The sequence below is a fragment of the Gekko japonicus genome, unplaced genomic scaffold, assembly GCF_001447785.1.
Source record: "Gekko japonicus isolate JY-2015 unplaced genomic scaffold, Gekko_japonicus_V1.1 scaffold2812, whole genome shotgun sequence".
Lineage (NCBI taxonomy): Eukaryota > Metazoa > Chordata > Lepidosauria > Squamata > Gekkonidae > Gekko > Gekko japonicus.
In genome coordinates, this window is record NW_015168129.1 from 40,017 (window position 1) to 61,042 (window position 21,026).

Genomic DNA, 21,026 nt, shown 5'->3' on the forward strand with positions numbered 1-21,026 from the left:
TCCCCTTCTTGCAAAATAGCGGCTCCCATTGCCACATCCGAGGCATCAGTCTGGACAATGAATTTTTTAGTTTCATCAGGGCGCGCCAGCACGGGCTCAGACGTGAACATACGTTTAAGTTTCTCAAAAGCCTCCGCGCAAGCAGGGGACCATTTAAGTGGGGCGCCTGGTTTGGTAGCATCAAACCCCTTTCCCTTGGTTTTTAACAAATCGGTTAGAGGAAGGGCAATTTGAGCGAAATTTTGGATGAAATTTCTGTAAAAATTGGCGAATCCGAGGAACATTTGCAATTGTTTGCGGGTTCTGGGGGGTTCCCATTCAAGCACAGCCTGTATTTTAGCAGGGTCCATTTCCACCTTCCCCCCGGAGATGCGATAACCCAAAAAGTCAATGCAGGGCTTGTGGAATTCACATTTAGACAGTTTGGCGAACAGGTTGTGCTCATAAAGCCTCTTAAGGACCTGGCGCACCAATTTAATATGCGACGGTAGGTCCTGGGAATACAGCAACACATCATCAAGGTAAAGAACCACCCCTTTGAACAAAAATTCATGTAGGACCTCATTGATTAAGTTCATGAAGACCCCCGGAGCCCCTTGAAGCCCGAAGGGCATAACGAGGTATTCAAACTGCCCCAAGGGGGTATTAAACGCAGTCTTACTTTCGTCCCCCTCCCTAATGCGCACTCGGAAATATGCATCCCGTAGGTCAAGTTTCGAGAAGATTTTGCCTTTGGTGGCCTCTGCTACCAAGTCCTTGATAAGGGGGAGGGGGTAGGCATTGGACAAAGAAACAGCGTTCAAACCCCTATAATCCGTGCACAATCTGAGCCCCCCGTCTTTCTTCTTTCGGAAGAGTACCGGCGCGGCGAAAGGGGAGGAAGCCGGGCGAATGAAACCGCGGGCCAAGTTTTTATCAATAAAATTCCGCAGTTCAACTTTCTCAGCCGGCCCCATCGCATAGATTTTACCTTTAGGCAATTTACAATCAGGCAAGAGTTCAATAGCACAGTCAGTAGAGCGATGGGGGGGCAGTTCGTTAGCTTCTTCTTCGCCAAAAACTTTCGCCAAGTCTCTATACTCTCGAGGCAAAGACGCTAACTCTTCCGGCTTCAAAGTGCCGCAGGGGAACTGCGCGGCAGGCCGGTCCCCCCACGAATCCAACCAGCAGTGATCTACACATTTTGGCGACACGAATTTGACAACCCCTTCTTCCCACAAGATGTAAGGGTCATGGGTAAATAGCCAGGGACTCCCCAGTACCAAATCAAACTGCGACTTAGGGGTAACAATGAAGGTCCTGGATTCCCAATGATCGCCAGCCCCCAACCGCAAAGCCATAGTCTCATGCGTACAAGGTTCCATGGGCGCCCCATCCATTTGGGTAAAAATGATGGGAGATTTCAAGGGGGTTATCCCCGCTTCCAGTGTCAATAACACTCTAGGGCTGATGAGATCCCTCCCACACCCAGAATCAATCAACGCTCTCACCCTGACGTGGGTACCCAGGAGCGGATTCATTAAAGAAACAGTCACGAAAAACAGGGAAGGGGTTTCTCTCACCACCTTGGGCGCAGTGCTGGAATGGCCGTGTCGTTTTGCGCCTCTCACAACAGGCCGTTGTCGTTTTCCGCCGGTTCAACCTCCACGTCCTCTTCTGACTCGGCAGCAAGCGGCTCGGTTCCTTCCGGACCTTGGGCCGCCTGAAGAGCTTTGGAGAATCGTGGTTTGGCCATCCCCGTCTTCCCCGGTAGTGGCGTCTTAGGCTTCGGAGTAGGCGGCTTGTCTTTAGCTTGACGGCTGCCACAATCCACGGCGAAATGCCCCTTCTCCCCGCACTTCAGACAGAGCCCCATCTTCATGCGCAGGTCTCGTGCCGATTCCGACAGGCGTTGAGTCTTGGGTCTGGAGGCGCTGGCAGTGACGGGTCTGTTGGTCGTAGCAGCCAGGTCGAGCTTGATGGTGTTTAGCCGATCCTCTGCATTTTCAGCTTCCTGGGTCCAAGCCATCAGGGAGATAGGATTAACAGTCTTCAAAACCGTTTCTCGGATGTCCGCGTTGAGTCCCAATCGATACATTTCAGCCAAAATGTGATCGGGGTAGTCTCGGAGCTTTGCTGCCTGCTTGTGGAATTCCAGTGTGTATTCGCGAACCGACTTCTTGTTCTGACGATAGGTGCGGAGAAATGCTTTGGCCCTTTGGCTCGCGTTGACATCCTCAAACCGAGCCCGCAGCGCCCACATGAATGCTCGCAAATTCAAAAGTTCCGGACCGCGGTCATTGTGCAGTCCCACATACCATGTGGCGGCGTCTCCTTTCAGTCTCGCCGAGATGACATCAATGAGAGCAGCTTCATTTCGGAAGAGGTGTCGGCTCTCTTCTACGAATTTGTGCACCCTCACCGTGAAGAAGGCGAGTTCCTCTGGGTTGCCGTCAAAGGTAGCCTCCAGTAAATCCTTGGGTCTGGGCCGTGGAGTCCTTACCAACGGTCCCAGCTGCCCCGGAACTCCCCCGAGAGGAAGACCCGGAGCAACCGGTGGTCCCGCTGGCACTGGCCTCATCGGTGGCGGCAGACCCGGCGGCAGACCCGGCATCGGCTGTTGCGCAGGTCCTACTTGCTGCGGAGGTCCGGCCGGTGGCTGGGCAGGCACCTGCGGCGCGGGAACTCCCGGTGCTGGGGCAACTTGCTGTTGCGCGGCGTGTGCATCAAGAAAATTAGCCATTCTAATGTCCATCATCCCCGGCAGAGCTTCCATTACATCCTGGAATGCCCTCAACAGGTCCCTCACCGAGTATTCCAGTTCCTCCAGTCGTTCCCCGGTGGTTTCCTCAGGGATCGGATCTCGAGGGTGGGAGTCCGGGGTTGGGTCATAGTCTCCTTCCGTTTGGAAGCCCCCGGCTCCCTCCGAGTCCTCTACGTGGCCTCGGGGCCCCGATGGCTCGAACATCCACTCTTCGAGGTCTTGCTCAGAACACCCCTTCTCCGAGGTAGTCCCCGGCTCTGGGAACAATCCCTTGTCAAACAAACTTTCACGTAATCCGCTCCCTCGACGGGAGTACACCACACGGGTGCCTTGAGTGTTGTACATAGTCCAGTCATCCTGCCGTTGAGTCTTCCGCGGACCCCAGTGCGAAGGGGTTGGAGGCGGCCAAGACAGATGTGCAGGCCGGCGGGGAATCGTTCCCCCCACGGCACCCTCCAGCGAGGCTGCCGTCACCAAAGGAGCGGAGGTGTGTGGGATTGATCCTGAATCCCCCTCCGTTTTCGGCAGGTCCCCCTCAGCTCCGCTCATGATCTCGCCAGATTCGGAACGATAGGAGAAAGGGAGTTCTAACAATACCCCGCCCTCTCCTGGATCCACCCACTCTAGGTATTTCCCAACCCAGACCTGGCAACCCTAGGTTTTTGCCCAGCAAGGCTTGTAATTGGCCACTGGAGATTTGACTGGCTGTGCAGCACTTTTTGTGTGTGTGTGCGCGCTTGCATGCCTGGAAGTCATGGTGACTTCTGGTGACCCCTTACTGGGGCTTGGACGTTTTCAGAGAGGTGGCTTTAATATTACCTGCCTCTGCGTCCCAAGCCCTGGTATTCCTTGGAGACCTCCCTTCCAAGTACTTGCCGGGGTCGGCCCTGCTGAGCTTCCGAGGTCTTACGAGATCAGGCTTGCCTGGATTATCCAGGTCAGGGCAGCTGTGCAGATTTAAAAAAAAAAAATGTTGCTTCGGCAGCAGCTGCCCCCACAGCACAAAGCTCTTCACTGTGTGACTGAAGGGGAGCTGTGGCAGCCATTTTGGCACTGACTCCACCTCCTGCTGCAGCCATTTTGTGGCTGTGCTCACCACGAACGTGCATGCAGGTCAAAACATTTGGGGGCCCTGCTACAATGCCGGTCTGCTTCTTTATGGCAAGGATCATGAGAGCATGATGTTGTGTGGATCCCCCTCCCCCAAGAAAAACTGCTCTAGTTTGGAAGCAAAGTTAAGGGGGGAATGGAAGCAGCCCAGGAGTAATTAAAAGAGATGTCTTGCTGAGATAGAGACTTTTTTCACAGTACTTCATATGTATATGGTACTTTTCCCTAAGTGTGCAAAGTAGTTCAAGTAGTTCAAGTATAGATCAAACTCAGGAGAACCGGGTTTGACTCCCCACTCCTCCACATGCAGCTACTGGTGTGACCTTGGGTCAGTTACAAGTTCTCTCAGAGCTGTTTTCTCAAGAGCAGTCCTTGAAAGAGCTCTCTCAGCCCCACCTCCCTCCCAGGGTGTCTGTTGAGGGGAGAGGAAGGGGCAAGGGATTGTAAGTCGCTCTGAGACTTCAAGTGAAGGGTGGGGTATAAATCCAATCTCTTCTTCTTCTTCAATTATGTCTGTAATCCTTATGACCAATGTTCCCTCTAAGCTACGGAGCCCTGTGAGCAAAAATTCTACTTTGTGAGCTACTGGCATTAAAGTTGTGAGCGAGTGACTTGGCTCCTGCATAAATTAGCTTGCTCTAGAGCCATTCTTCCTGAGCTAAGGCAAAAAATGTGTGAGCTGGAGGCTAAAAAACTGTGAGCTAGCTCACAGTAACTCACCTTAGAGGGAACACTGCTTATGACTCAGACAAAATCTCTATTATTATGTCTGCTTTGCATGTGAAGGGACCGAGAGGAAGCCATGTGCAGATATCCAATTCCAGCCTAGTACCACCCCCTTCTGCCAAGACTTCCTCCAATGGAGAAAGTCTTTTGCCATCAGAGGAAATCTGTCTCATTGGAAAAAGCCTTTCTCCACTGTAGGAGGACTTGGCAGAAAGAAGTCATGGAATCCTAGAAGGCAGGTGCAGGATCCGGCCGAGAAGGAGAAATTGCTGTGTTCTGAAGGCCACTCGCCTCATTCCCCAGAGCTGATCTTGAGGAAAAAGTTTGTTTGCAGGAGCGACTGACTGTGCACGTGCTCGTGGGCTTAGGTTTGTACGATCACAGATCACCCCTCCCAGAGGAATTTGACCTTTTAAAAACTAAATTAATTTTTTGTTTTTAAATAGGGCAATAACTCAACTTTTGATTGTTTAAATATTCAAATGAGCTTCAGGACCCCCACCCTGAAATTGGAAAAGCTATTTGAATCATAGGGCTGGGGGCAAGACAGATGACAAACCTGGTAGGGAAATTTCTGGTAAACGTGTTCAGTGTAGTATGAAGGTGGGGGAAAACACAAGCTTATTCTGCAAGAGAGGGAAAATGCACACACGTTCCCTTTGCAGGTTTGCTGTATACCCCTCAAGCTGCCCAATGAGTTTGTGCCTGGGATGGGATTTGAACCAGAGAGTTCCAACACACATGTTCTCACATGCTTAATGCTTATGTTACATTAACTCTCACTCCCAAGCAAGTGTGTGGAAAGCTGTGACTTTAAAGGCATTGAGTCTTGGGCATTTATGAGGGTGTGTGAAAAATAATAACCAATGATGACTTCTCTGACGTATTTCTGTGTACAAAAGGTTCTGCAGAAAGGTGCAAATGTTTTTATTTTCTGCAGAATTTATGTTTACGTATCCAGACATAGAGGAAGCTCAAGAAAAGGGCATTGAGCGCCTTCACACCCTCTTGAAAGATGCCAAGGGTAAGTTCTGACTCCCAAACTGTTTTCATTTCACTTGGGAGTTTGATGCACAGAGATTCCACAGTGGCATGGGGCACAATCCAGTCTGTGGCATTGGGCACAGAGGCCCCACTAACAGAAGGGCCCAGGGGACTGGGAAAGGAATGCCACGGACACTTTTGCAAAGATGGAGCAGGGGGGGGTGATCCTTCCCCTGTACCAGCATACTAGACATCGGAGCTCACACACAGGCTACTCGTCTTTGTTGGGGTCATTCAGAGCCTTGTCAGGTGGGGAGAAGTCCTGTTGGTGAGGAGAGCTAGCAGAATTTGTGCCAACAGATGTGTTGCAGCACATATCCGTGGGCATTGCTGCATTGCCAGCAACTCTCCAGAGATTGGGCGGGGAGCGGCTGCTGCAGGCTGGCAGTTCAGTGATGGTCCCGCCAGTTGGTTACCTCCAGTCCAGGCAGCCCTCATGGGCACTAACACGGGGCAGCCCCTGTGGGCATGTCGGGGCACGTGCATTTGTTTAGCAGCTGTGAAACTGGGGCATGGGCCCACAAAGAAAGTTTAGGAAAGTAAAACAATGAAAACAACTAGGAAACAGTAATCGTTACTCAATAGCAAAGAAATAAAATAAAGCAGCTGTGGTTTCTCCCCCACAGTCAACCTAAGTAGCTGCCTTGAGGTTATCAGTTCTGCGACTTGTGCAGCGAAGGATCACATTGATTCTCCTGCAATCCAGTTAGCTGCACGCTCTGTGCTGCTTGGCAGAGGTAGGGCCATGACCAGCAGTCAGCTCCATACCTCTATCCTGACTGTTATTTACCATAGCTGTCGCTTTTTTCAGCAAAGCGCGGCAGTTCTTTCTGTTTTTCGCTTCGCGTCAGCCATAAAAAAACCCTAAGATCATGGCATCCGGTCCCATCACTCCTTGGCAAATAGAAGGGGAAGTCGTGGAAGTAGTGACAGACTTCACGTTCCTGGGATCCCAGATCACTGCAGACTGTGACTGCAGCCATGAAATTAAAAGACGCCTGCTCCTTGGGAGGAAAGCGATGGCGAACCTAAACAGCATGATAAAAAGTAGAGACATCACCCTGCCAACAAAAGTCCGCATGGTCAAAGCAATGGTATTCCCAGGAGTCATGTATGGCTGCGAGAGTTGGACTATAAGGAAAGCCGAGCGCCGAAGAATAGATTCTTTTGAACTATGGTGCTGGAGAAGAGTCCCTTGGACTGCAAGAAGTCCCTTGGTCTGCAAGAAGATCAAAACAGTCAATCCTGACAGTTCCCTGGAAGGCCAGATAATGAAACTGAAGCTCAAAGACTTTGGCCACCCAATGAGAAGGGAGCACTCACTGGAGAAGGCCCTGATGCTGGGAAAGATTGAAGGTCAAAGAAGACGGGGATGGCAAAGGATGAGATGGTTAGACAGTGTCATAGATGCAACGAACATGAAATTGAGCAAACTTCAGAGGACAGCGGAAGACAGGAGGGCCTGGCGGGATCTTGTCCATGGGGTCGCGAAGAGTCGGACTCGACTGTGCGACTGAACAACAACAAAAGGAGAAGCAAGTCTTGCTATGGCCCTTTTCACTAACGCCATGCTGCAGGCTGCTTCCTGAATCACACCCCGCATTTAGAAACAATACATAGACATGCTGCACCCTATGGTCCCGCATGTGGGAATGCCACTTGCCAATTAGCATTTATACAGTCAGCAATCTCTCTGCTTGCAGGGATAATTTCCACACAGACTGGGCTGACCACAAGCTTCCTGCACACGTTCATTTATTTTTATTTTATCTATGTCCTTTGTAGCCCGTCCTCCTCTCTCAGATTCAAGGCAGGTTGTGCAGTATGAAACCAATTCAGGCCAGCAGGAGTGGGACGTCCCCTAAACAATGCCATTGTGGCGGGAAGTGCTGCCAAGTCTCAGCCGACTTCTGGCAGCCCCTCATGGGGTTTTCAAGGCAAGAGATGAGCAGAGGTGGTTTTGCCCTCACCCGCCTCTGTGTTGCGACCCCGGACTTCCTTGGTGGCCTCCCATCCAACTACTGACCAGGGCCAGCCCTGCTTAGCTTCTGAGATCTAGTGAAATCAGGGTAGCCATTTCAGGGCCCGTGGGGACTAGGATGGGGGGTGGGGCGGGAAATGGCTGTGGTGTGGACGGGACTGGGAAATGTCACTTTCCTGCCCATATGACAACCAGCCCAGGTTGGGGAGAGATTGTGGCGGAGAGGGCGGGGGGGGGGGGGCACAATGCTGCAGGGAAGTGGAGGGGGGGGAACTTGCTTCCCAAGAGCAATGAGTGAGGGGACAAATCACCTTCCTTCCATAGCACAGGCACACACCTGGCAGCACAGGGCGTAGGCCGAGGGTGACCGAGGAGGCTCCCCAACGTGTCCTGCTGCTGCTGCACAGTATGTGGCAGGGGGAGGTCCCCTATGGTGAAACTTCCGGGAAGTTTGTCCACCAGAACAGAAACCTTTATTGGCATAACACAGATAACCAGAACAAAGGCAAAATTTAAGGGATAGTACTAAAACAACGACAACCAATATTCCCATTATCTTAAAATACAAAGCAATCCTAACATGGTTTACGAGATTTACAAAGTACTACTCTTGACTTCCATACATAAGTCAAAAATTCAGCGACAGATAGTGTTATTGCTGGACTCTTGTCTGCTAGAAAGAAATTTAAATCCCTATCCAGAAAATCTCTCTGCACAGGGAGAAGTGGGCGAATCAAAACATTGCGCATAGCGAGATATTTAGGACAGCGAAAGAGAATATGGGTGATAGAATCAGGTTCCCCAAGATTACAGTTACAGAGTCTATCCTTGTATGGCACACCCCTGTATCTACCGGAAACCACTACTGAGGGGAAAAGGTTGAACCTTGCAAGCATAAAAACCCTCCTACAAACTGGAGTTGTCAAATTAGCAATATATGGTACCATGGAGGTATGCAAGGGGAGGAGGGGTAATGAATAGGGAGAACAAACTCCAAGACTACCGGCATTAATGATCTGTGCCTCTATATCCCAAATTCTCCTCCTTACCACCTGCAAGATTGCTACCTCACCACAGTTATAGAGGGGTTCCAGATCAATACCTAGGGTACCCACCTTTTTCACTATGGCCTGTGACCACTCTGATGTATAAGGGTCAGCTAAAAGTTGGACCATTAGGCTAGCAGGAGGAGATCGAAAATGGAGCCGAAGCCAATATTTGATCGTAATGATCCAAGCCCGAGATTCTATCAAGTGGAGACCCAGCTCCTTATAAAGGGCAAAAAGTGACACTGAGTTGGAAACACCAAGAATCCTGCGCAGAAAAGTGGAGTAGATGCTCTCAACTCTCCTAGTAAAAGACTGAATCCAGATAGGAATCCCGTATAGCAGACGAGATATAACAGCCGCTTGGAACATCTTAAGCACAGCCGGGACAAATTGGTTGCCCTTGTAGAAAAAAAACCGAATCAGGGCTGCAGCCTTATTCTTAGCCATAACCAAGGAGTGTTCTCTATGCAAACACCAGCTAAGATTGTAACAAAATAGCACTCCCAAATACCGGAAAGATTTTACCTGCTGTATTTCTCTTCCCGCTATTGACCAACGGTTGCATTTCCATGATTTAGAGAAAACCAATATTTTTGTCTTGTCAAAATTAATGGAAAGGCAGTTCCGAAGGCAATAGACATTAAACTCAGATAAAGAGCGTATAAGACCGATCCTAGTAAAGGAGAGGATAACCGCATCGTCCGCGTAATGCAAAACCGGAACAGGAGTCATGTTTAATTTGGGCGGGTGGCCATTAACCCTATCCAAGGAAGATGACAAATCAGAAATAAAGAGGTCCACCAAGTTTAGTCTTGACAAGCTTCTAAGGAACACTCAAGACTCTCTGGGAAACTTTCCGAAACTAACAGATGTGTTACTTTAAAAGTATTCCAAGCACTTCAGAGACATCATCCCCGTACTTGCCTGCAGTGCAGGCAGCATTATGATCTGTACATAGTGAGGACTGGGAAGGGGGCGGCTGAGAAGCAGTGGCCTCTATAAAGCCACTGTAGCGAGTTCCCGTCAACTCCCAATCATGAACAAAGGCCACGCTCCACCTGAGATACATAACACACCACCTCTGGTATTTCAGTCTGTCTCAAGCACTTTTGCTGCCGTGCTTTGGGACGCAGATGTTCAAACACACAGTGTTGCCGGATCATGTCTCGGGCCCCACTTCGGAAGATCTGCCACGTTTATTGGCACACCTGTAGTGCGATGCAAAGGCAGCTAAGGCGGCTGATGGCTCCTGTCCTCTGTTCCGCTTCTGGCAGCTGTGGGGAAGGACCTGGATGTGGAAATGCTGTCGAGCAAAACCACAGTTCATTGCCTGATAAACTCCATGAAGTCCTACGCGAACAATGAAGGCCTGCTGCAGATGATCTGCACGTTATTCATGATAATGTCGAGTAACGGTGAGTGATCTACGATGCTGTCTTCTGTCCCACCAATCACTGTGTCAAAGGTCTGGGGGGGGGGGAATTTTAAGGGGTCCTGGCCTCTACCAGGGATCCCCAACCCCATTAGAGTTCTTTTCTGTGGGAGGGTGGAGTCTGGCTGGGGAACTCAGGCCTCCAGAGGGAGAGAAACACATCTCCACAGGGTGCCTGTTCCACAAGGCGGGAGCTCCACTGAAGACAGCAGGGGGCTCTGGATGATGTTGGGAGGGCCACCTTAAACAGGGGATCAGCCAATAGGTGGCCGCCCGAAGAGCCTTTCGCTTTGTTTCCGTTCATGTGGAAATGCACCCATCAGTGCAGACGGCCCTTTAGGCCTTCCTCAATTCAAAAGATGACCCCAGATTGAAAACCAGTAAAAAAAAAACTGCTGACTACTAGCAGGTCAAAAATATAATTGGACCAGGAAAACGGGAAGCCCCTGAAAAATTTGGGCACATGCAGATAATCTTGTTTTGTATTAGGGCTCCATGTTAGGATTCCTAATCTTCTGCCCCATGGGTTTTTACGCTGCACCTCCAGTTCATGATTTGTCGATTGGTTGCCTGCAGGACTATTTTTGGGAAGGAAAAATGCACAGGAACGGAGTTCCGGCTGGCTTCAGAGTTGGCCATGCCCACTACAGCCAAAACCTCTGTGTGTGCCTGGCTACAGAGGGAAGGCCTGGAGAGTGACCCCCCCCCCCGGCGACTCCGAGGCGGGCGGGCCAGGGGGGCCCCTGGAAGGATCGGGGAGGCATTTAAATGCCTCCCCGTGCCTTCCCTGGCCTGTCCCACGCAAGCCAAGGAAAGGCAGTTTAAACTGCCTTCCCTTCCCTTCAAGGGGGGACTTGCCTGGGCTCTCTGCAGCCGCGGGGTACCCGGGCAAGCCAAGGAAAGGCATGGGGTGTGTGGCCTAATATGCTAATGGGTTTCTGCTGTTGGGTGTGGCCTGTTATGCTAATGAGTTCCTGCTGGGCTTTTTCTACAACAAAAGCCCTGGTTGCCTATATGAGCCAGAGACCTCTAATCTCTCCTTTCCTTTGCTTACCAGACACAGCTGTAGAAGCCCTGAGGAAAGCCGGGCTCTTCTCGGAAGTCCTGACCGTTCTGAGCAATTGGGCCCACAACAAAGATATCAGCCTCGCTTGCTGTGGAGTCATCTGGAGTCTGGTAGCAAGTGGTATGCAGAAGTAGAGCGCAGCAGAGGCTTTGGCTCCTGTGGCTGGAGAAGCCTTTGCAGACTTCCACCACTCCCGTCTTCTGCAGACAACATTTGTGCTCATAACGTGACCCTTCTTGGGACCACCGTCTGAGAAAACTTGAAGGAGGGTAGATGTCGGGTCATGGCTGAGCAGAGGCAGTGCCTTGGGGCATGTACAGAGACCATGCTCTTTCCCACATCCCATTTACTTTTTTTGCCCCTTTTTATTTCAAACGGTCCATCCACTTAAAATTGATCCCATGGCTCAAAATAATAATTCAAAATAATCTTATTTATTTAATTTATACCCCATACCCTCAGCAGCTTACAATATCTAAGCTACAATAAATATAATACAAATACTGCAATAAATATAGAACAATAAAACCAATCAAGTGCTTCTAATTCCCCATCATTTTGAGGGGGTGATGCATGATAAATGCTAAATCATCGAATGCAGAGCTAACGGAGAAAACTGCGTTTTCAGCATCAGATGCTGTTTGGGAGCAAATAACGTTTTTGTATTACTAACATTGTTCCCCCCCCCTTCTCATTGTTTTTTCTCAGTTTTTTCCACTGTGTCTGACTCTGGAAAAGCCAGGGGAATCCATTGGCCTACCAAATCTGGTGAATTTCCCTGTCTTTTAGAAAGTCAAGGTACAGGGGCTCCTGTCCAGAGAATCAGTCACACAGAAGTCCCTCTGAAATCAATTGACTTACCTAAGTAGTAGCTTATTTCTCCTGTTGATTAGAAGGGGATAAATATGACTCTCTCAGAACTGAGGCTCATATATTTTGGGAAATCTCTAGCATCTCTTTAATCATGTTAGGAACTGGCACTCTGGGTAATAATCTAGTCAGCATGTTATAGTATGTTTTCTGGACAACTTGTTTTTGTTTCTCCATGGATCTTCTAGTAACTGATGTGTCTGAAATCCCACTGAAATGTGCTATTGAGATTGTCTCTACAATCCTCCACATGCACCTTCAGCATGGAGATGTGGTAGAATCTGCATGCTGTGCTTTCTGGGCCCTGGCCCTTCACGGTGAGTTTTCATTATCCAGCTGTAGAGGAAGAGAACTTAATTCTGGAGTGAGATACCTTAAGCTTTCATCTGTGGCTGGTATTTTTCAAGCCATGTTGCTTTCCTAGGCACCCTGGGCATACCAATAAGTCCTTTCCTTAGAAGGCTGGTGATGGTAAAAAACCCAAGACAGGTTGCCCACCACGACTAATTTACCTTGCAGTGTGGGGCATCGACACAGATCGTGTAGGATAGCACCTAAGCCCAAAAGCCCCATGCAAATTTTAGAGCATAGACCCTGCAACCCCCAGCAACATGCAAGAAAGCTGCAGCGGAAGCTTAGGTCACTCCATGTAGAAGTTAGAATTTTGAAAACTTTGCCCTCCTCACGAGCTGGGTAGTAGAAAGAGGGGTGGGTCTCTAGAGTTTGTTCCCTGGTGGGTGCAGAAACTCTTCCATTATGTTTCCCCTCTAAAGTTGGATGAGCATCTCAGTTATCTAGAGTCATACTTCATCGTAAGAAAAACATTTCCTCCTCACCACCACCTGCAACGGTTCTGCTGTCTCCTCCAGGGAATACCAATCAGTCATAGACCAGCAGAATAAAGCACACGTGAACAGAGTGGCAACAAGATACACATTAAAATATATATGAAAAAGCAAAAACGTGTCACTGAATCAACACTGTCCCTCGGTAGACTCTGGCAGCTGCACAGAATCTGGCAAGTCTATCCGAGGTTTCAGATTCAAGGGCCACAAGAAGAAAAGAGGTATCCCATTCTTCCAATCTCCCCCAAGATTTTTTGGAGGATGGGTGTAGTAAGTACACATCTAAGGTCTTATTGAAGGGGCAATGTAGCGGTGCACGTGCAGCCGTTTCCTTTTCCCTGTAGCGCAAGACCATCAGTGCTCCTGAAGTGGCGTGCCATGGTATCCCCCTTCTAATAAAGCAGATGGAAGAATATTGAGACAGGTCAGAGTGCAAGCTATCCTACCAGTTTCGCATTCCTGAAGTGATGGTATTTTGCAGCATGACTTAGATGGTGTTGAAATGCGATGTCCCAAATCCTTTGCTTAATTTCAGATTTAGCTTTGGAATAACCCAAGGCTATTAAACTACTGGGAGAATATCCAATGTAATTACTCTTAAAGGGACCTTTTCCATTTTGACTGAAAGGCGACTGTTGGTGTTAAAGTTGCAAGACCCACAGGAGAGAAAACAGCTTCGGACAGTAGTTGATCCTGTGCAACCATGCAGGAGATTCCAGAGAAATTAAACCTGATGCAGAACTGCATTAGGAACACAGCAAGGGACCTAAAATATGACTCTCGGGAGTTTGATCTGAATGATTTCGGAGGGTCTAAAGTTGGCATGTGAACGTAACTGGGAGCCATATTGCATCTGTGTAATGACCGTGGCCACAAAGACACAGATTGCTGAAGGTTCATATTGGCCTCCTCTGGTGTAGAAAAAGTTCCCCAAAGCTGAGACACTCCTACGTCCATTCCTCCTGGGAATGCAAATGTTTGCATGTGTTCTTGCTCCTCAGAAGGGGAACTTTGAGGCAATCTGTAAAGCTGCCATCTGCTTTCAGGTGGCACTGTAAGACTGACACCTTTGCAACGGTGAAGTTCTCTTTGGGTGGAACTTCCTGCAGAATGTTTATGCCCCCAGTATGTGATTGTGACCAGGGTATTTTAGCAAAGGGTGGATTCATCCCCTCTTTGAGATGAACTGGAGTTGAACATCTGAGAAAAAGAAATTCTGAATAATTTCCCTGTGTGAGCTATTCTTATACCCTTCCTTTCCCTAGATATTTTAAGTATACTGGATTGCATAAAATGCTCCAATTTTTCTTTCCTTTCCAAAACGGTACAGTTGCTGCAAAGTTGTAGAAAAACATAATGGGTTTTATTTCACTTGCTACTTGTGATTTCCCCCCTCCAGACTGTGTTGATGAAGCGAATTACGAGCCCTATGCCTTGCTTCTGCTGAACGCTCTCCGGCTGTACCCCGAAAGGCCAGTGCTGGCAAAGAATGCGTTCCTGGCATTGGCAAGCCTTTTAAGGACATCTGGTAAGAGCCTGAAATAGACAGGGGAGCATGGCTACCCAACTAGGCAGGCTGAGAGCCTGTGGCCTGCAACGAAAGGCGGAAGAAAGCAACTGGGGATCTTGCCGCTGCACTCACTCTGTGCCTCAGAAAGGCCCCTGTGCATCACGCATGGTTTTGCACATGGCAGATTTGGGTCCTGGAGAGACTGGCAGCATGCATTGATTGGTGCAGGCTGGCCTTGTTAACACATACAGACTTTATTGTAGCATAAGCTTTATTGTGAAGCCAGCCACCCAGATATGGAAGAGAGCTGTGTTCCTCGAAAGCTTATGCTACAATAAGGTTTGTTAGTCTTAAAAGGTGCTACTGAGCTTTATACTATTTTGCAAACAATACATTGAGGCCCGTGAGCCCGCTCAGAAGCATGAGAGTGGTGGGAACCAGACAACGTGGTTGTGCCACAGAACCACTACCCTGACATGACCAGTGACCTCTGTGGCTCTTACACCATGGATGGCTTCAGGGCCACAGAGCAGATGCAAAAATAAGAAAGTAAAGTGAGCTGGAAGCACATGAGACAGAGGATCCTGGCGGCAGGAAATGCCAGGTCATTCTTGACGGTGGCACTGAGCCTCTTCCACTGCTGCGTCAGCTGGTTTCTGGAAGTATCCAGAAGGCTGGGCTCCACAGGCGGTCCTTGTGCTGCGGGACTCTGCTTAGGAGAGAGGCAGGGAATGGTTCATCATATTTAAATCACAACAGGCCTGCCCGGTGTCTGAGCACCACCAGCCATGAAGACAGAGCCCTCCCTTTCCGACTTCCAGCCTTGTACAGAATGACATTAATGCTGGCTTGAAATATGGATAGTTTTTTTTCTGTTTGTTGTATTTTCTAAGCCACCCCAAGATTCCGGAGAAGTTTTCAATCAGCGGTGTCTCCCTCTTTCCAGAACTGTCTGGCTTCCGATTCATCGTCACGGATGAAAAGGGCAGCGGCATGACCATGCTGAAGGAGTGCTATCAGCTTCACCGTGAGGACCCCGAAGTGGTGGAAGACATGTGTGTGCTGATTGACGAGATGTTCAACTACGGTAAAACTGCTGCTGCTGCTGCCCCCATAGCTTCTGCTTCCTTCACAAGCCAGGAGGAGACACAGGACTTGGGTTCAGCTCCAGGGGAACTGAAAAGGACTCATAATATAGTGACCTCCCTCAGAAACAAGCTGCAGGACAAGGAAATTTTACTCCAAACTTTAAGGGATGGAGTATATTAGAAGTGGAGTGGAGGAATCCCCCTCTATGACATCCAGGGATGGTTTTAGACACCCTGTTATCTGTCAGCCTTGGCTTAGCTGGCAGTTGCCCTGTGGAATACTGGGTAACATACAGAAACCTCTTTGAATACTTTCAAGCCCTCTGTAAATGGTAACTGTTATTTAATTATGGGCACTCCTAGTAGTGGGTTATGTGATTAGAATCTACACACTAAGTTTCAGGGTAGCAATATTCAGATAATCAGAATTTTGAACAGAAATTACTGTGTAAAGTACAATGCACCATTGATTCAGGCAATTTAAAAGGTCCAAATAAGAGGTAAGGAAAAGTAATAAGCACTGGTCATCGTTGGTATAAAGCTGAACTTGGGGCGGGGGTTAAAGGACCAATTTAGCCCCACAGGACTGCAAGAGCAAATCAGTCAGTCCTATAGGAATCAGCCCTGGCTGTTCCCTGGAAGGCCAGAGACTGAAGCTGAAGCTCAAATACTTTGGCCACCCAATGAGAAGGGAGCCACTCACTGGAGAAGAAGACCCTGATGCTGGGAAAGACTGAAGGTCAAAGAAGACGGGGACGGCAAAGGAAGAGATGGATAGACAGTGTTATCGAGGCAACGAACATGAAACTGAGCAAACACCGGAGGACAACGGAAGACAGGAGGGCCTGGCGTGATCTGGTCCATGGGGTCGCGAAGAGTCGGACTCGACTGTGCGACTGAACAACAACAAAGATATATTACAATTTTTGTTTATCTTACCTTTTTTATTACTTTTGCCCTTCTTTTAAAAAACTCCAGGTGGCTTATATTGCGCTTCCCCCCCTCCCCCCCAACAATCTGGTGCGGCTGGAATCGAGTCTAGGAGCACCGTAGAGACCCACAAGATGTTCAGAGTTGGAGCTCCCAAGAGTTAGATACGACATACCTGGCAAAGGGAGCTCTGACGCTCAAAAGATCACACACCTCAAAACCTTGTGGGTTTCTAAGACGCCACCAGACTTGAATCCAACCGTTCTACTGAAAACCAACACAGCGACCCTCTGAAACGGGTCTGTTACTGCTTTTCCAGGGGCTGAGATAGACAACCTGAGCCCTGAGGCAGAGAAGACACACAAAAAGACAGGACACAAGAGAAGGGAAGTGAGCAGGCTGAGGAAGCAGACTGGATTTATAAAACTGGACCAGACTAATCTTGCTTGGTTGTACGCAGGAGAACTTTCCACGGGCCTGTTGTCCTCTGGCCAGTGATGGAGCCCGGAGCCTCCTGGTAGGGAAGGAAGGAGAAGCCAGCTCCCCGTGTCTGCCTGTTCTCTGGCCAAAAGCGCAGCTAAGCCATCCTTCCCCTTGCGGTCTTGTTCTTTTCCCCAGTCACCATTACTCTTCCGGCTGCTGACACAAGCCAGAATTACGGTGCATCTATTTCCTACCACAACTAGGGCTGAAAACCGGTTCTTGTGGTGACCTGAACATTCAAACTTTTCATATGATGCTAGTCTCACGGGTGCCTCGCAGAAACAATTTGTGTTGCCACTTTTGGCTATATTTCCCGCTCTTTCCTGAGAACTGATTCTCCCCATTTCTTTGACTTACAGATGAAATTGTGGTGGAGATGTTCTCTCAGAACATCACAGAGATGCTGACAGAAATGAAAAACAGGTTTACATCCAGTTTGGTAAGCAAAAACATCAGTGATTGCTGAACCTTCAATAGACGGTCCTTTCCTGGCTATGAGGGCATGGCATAATCCATACATTCTGGCATGAAATTACTCTGCTGAGATTAAAACTTGTAATTTTAAGTCTGATTGGTTGCCTTTTGATTCTTATAAGAACATAAGAGACACCAATGTTGGATCAGGCCAAAAGGCCCATCCAGTCCAACACTCTGTCACACAGTGGCCAAAAATACCAGTGCCATCAGGAGGTCCACCAGTGGGGCCAGGACATTAGAAGCCCTCCCACTGTTGACCCCCCTAAGCACCAAGAAGACAGAGCATCACTTGCCCCAGAGCCCCTATCTATACCTTGTGGCTAATAGCCACTGATGGACCTCTGCTCTATATGCTTATCTAATTCCCTTTTGAAGCCGTCCATGCTTGTAGCCGCCACCACTTCCTGTGGCAGTGAATTCCATGTGTTAATCACTCTTTGGGTGAAGAAGTACTTCCTTTTATCCATTCTAACCCAACTGCTCAGCAATTTCATTGAGTGCCCACGAGGTCTTGTATTGTGAGAAAGGGAGAAAAGTACCTCTTTCATTTCCCTACCTGCTCTTTCCCATGCATAATCTAAACCTCAATCATGTCACCCCTCAGTCGTCATTTCGCCAAGCTAAAGAGCCCTAAGCGCTTTAACCTTTCCTCATAGGGAAAGTGTTCCAACCCTTTTATCATTTGAGTTGCCCTTTTCTGCACTTTTTCCAAAGCTATATCCTTTTTAAGGTGTGGTGGTGACCAGAACTGCACACAGTATTCCAAATGAGGTCTCACCATTGATTTATATAGGGGCATTATGATATTGGCTGATCTGTTTTCAATACCCTTCCTAATAATCCCCAGCATAGCATTGGCCTTCTTTATTGCAGTCACACACTGTCTCAACATTTTCAGTGAGTTATCCACTACAACTCCAAGATCTCTCTCTTGATCAGTCTCTGCCAGTTCAGACCCCATCAATGTGTATTTATATTTAGGATTTTTAGCTCCAATGTGCATCACCTTGCACTTGGCCACATTGAACCCCATTTGCCATGTTGACGCCCACTCGCCCATCCTTGACAGATCCCCTTGGAGTGCCTCACAATCCTCACTGGTTTTCACCACCCCGAACAACTTTGTATCATCCGCAAATTTAGCCACTTCACTGCTTACTCCCATCTCCAAATCATTAATGAACAAGTTAAAAAGCAGTGGACCAAGTACTGATCCCTGCGGTACCCCACTGCTTACCACCCTCCACTGAGAAAATTGCCCATTTATACTCACTCTCTGTTTTCTATTAATTAGCCAGTTTTTGATCCATAAAAGGACTTGTCCTTTTATCCCATGATTTTTGAGCTTACTTAGGAGCCTTTGATGAGGAACTTTATCAAAAGCTTTCTGGAAGTCAAGGTAAACAATATCTATTGGATCCCCCTTGTCCACATGTTTGTTCACCCCCTCAAAGAACACTAACACGTTAGTGAGAAAAGATCTTCCCTTACAGAACCCATGCTGAGTCTGCCTCAATAGGTTTTGTTCATCTATGTGCCTACTAATTCTTTCCTTAATAATAGTTTCCACCAATTTACCCGGTATCGACGTCAGACTGACTGGCCTGTAATTTCCCGGATCTCCTCTGGAACCCTTTTTAAAGATGGGAGTGACATTAACTACCTTCCAGTCCTCAGGAATGGAGGCAGATTTTAAGGAAAGATTACATAGTTTTGTAAGGAGATCTACAAGTTCACATTTGAGTTCTTTCAGAACTCTCGGGGGATTCAGTGCACAAGCGCTGGATCGACCGGCATTGTAGCAAGCTCTTTAACGGACCTTCGCACCCAGACCTTGGGCATGTGCAGGAACCCCACCATGCATGCCCAGAGGGGAGGGCGCGGACATCCCACCAGTTCCTTTCTTACCGCTGCGTTGGAAAGACCTTTTCTCCGTCGGTCTGATTGGTTTGCTGTTTTTGGCTATTTGACTCACGGCTCTTTGGATTTTTCCCTCACTTTTCTCCTTTTTTTGTATTACTTCTTCGTTACCTACTAAAATAAAACCCCCCCACAAATGTTTATTTTTCCTGAGGGGGGAAGTTGCCGTTTACCTCAGCTTGGCCTTCGGGCTCTACCCCCCCCCCTTATTTCTTCTCTGCTCTTGTTCTATGGAGAAGAAGTGCGGCTTTTTTAACCGGTGTAAAGGCTGCGGCAGTAAACTCGCACCGCCTGACCGCCACACCCTCTGTATTTTTTGTTTGGGTGAGTCTCACCGACCTGAGTCTTGCCGGCACTGTGCTAGGTTTTCGAACCAGACCTGAAAAAAAACAAGCTGCGCGCCTCAAAGTGGCGCTACTTGAATCGGTGCTACATCCTTCCTCAGCGATGGACTCTGAGAGACCTTTGACCTCGACGGCTCCGGTATCGAGGCCTGCCTCTGACATCGCCCAAGGCGCAATCCTCCGCCTCCATGGCGGTGAAGAAGAGGCCCAAGGCAAGTAAAGATAAGTCCGCAAAAAAGGGCTCCTCTAAGTCCCTAAAGGCGGCAAAGAAGGTGAAGGTGGTGGCGTCTGCACTGGGTGATGACCCTAAAGTGGCCCCCGCTCCATCGACATCGGAGACACACGCTCCTCCACCGATACCGACCATTCAGCTTTTGGACTCTCGTATACAACAACTAGAGCGTCCTTACTCCGACATCGAGAATGTGGAGCTCCTAAGTCACCCCATGGGTGCAGAGCCTTCCCTCTCTCCTTCTCCATTGTCGACATCAATGGTATCAGAAGTTCCTGACGTCGATACAGGTCGGAATCGACACATTTCTACTAGCACGCAACGTCAACCTCCACGTCTGCATGTCGAACCTGTCGATATTGTTGAGCGAGTTTATAGGGACCGTTCACAAAGGCAGCACATTCCTTTGTCTCCGAGACGTACTCGATCCAGAAGTCGATCCCCCCCCGAGTCTTTATCCCCGCACCACCACCTATGTCTTGGGATCAACGCCAACTGGGGTACCTCTACAGCGGTTATCCACCATCCATGCCCTGGCTGATTCCTGCGGGCTATTCCGACTGGGATCGCTACTCGACCCAGTCTGCCCACAGATCAAGGTCACCCTACAAATCAGGACCTTCAGCGTCTCTGTCTCGACCTCCGGCTGAGGATCCTTCCCACCGTCAATCGGAACCTTTTTGTCCTCCCAACCCCCAAGTCGTTCCACCAAAGATTTTAACTGGTCAAGCAGAAGTCACTCCAGTACAAATGCCAGAGCAGGGCTCCTCTGAATCTGGAGAAGACGATTCTGATACAGAGGCTTCGGAAATCCAAACCTTCCCTGACCACAAGTCTCCTAACCAAGCTGTTGTGGAGGACCTCCCTATATCACCATCCAACAATCTCACTTCATATGCAGACCTTGTCAAAAGAATGGCCCATTCTCTAGGCCTCTCTGTCATACAGCAACAGCCACAGGTTACTGATCCTGTTTTTGATATTGTGCAACTGGATACTTCCACTACCATTGCACTCCCCATGTCCACTTTCCTTTTGCAAGCTACCAAAGCACCATGGGAAAAGCCTTCATCAGCTCCAGTGTCAACAAGACGCCTGGACCACAAGTACAGAGTCCAGGAGGCAGGTGCCGAATTTTTATTTTCCCACCCTCAACCAAATTCGGTGGTTGTAACA

At 48.9% G+C, this 21,026-nt stretch overlaps 1 protein-coding gene across 1 annotated transcript in view; it reads left to right on the plus strand.

The window, feature by feature from the left end:
• STKLD1 (serine/threonine kinase-like domain containing 1) overlaps nt 1-20,500 on the plus strand; it is a 43,683-nt gene extending 23,183 nt beyond the window's left edge. Inside the window, exons 8-15 of the mRNA XM_015414905.1 lie at nt 5,520-5,603; nt 9,928-10,068; nt 11,143-11,271; nt 12,210-12,338; nt 14,266-14,394; nt 15,323-15,463; nt 17,237-17,316; nt 20,141-20,500. Of these exons, the coding sequence (XP_015270391.1) occupies nt 5,520-5,603; nt 9,928-10,068; nt 11,143-11,271; nt 12,210-12,338; nt 14,266-14,394; nt 15,323-15,463; nt 17,237-17,316; nt 20,141-20,500 (1,193 nt within the window). The remainder of the gene's footprint in view (nt 1-5,519; nt 5,604-9,927; nt 10,069-11,142; nt 11,272-12,209; nt 12,339-14,265; nt 14,395-15,322; nt 15,464-17,236; nt 17,317-20,140) is intronic.
• Nucleotides 20,501-21,026: the final 526 nt, after the last annotated feature.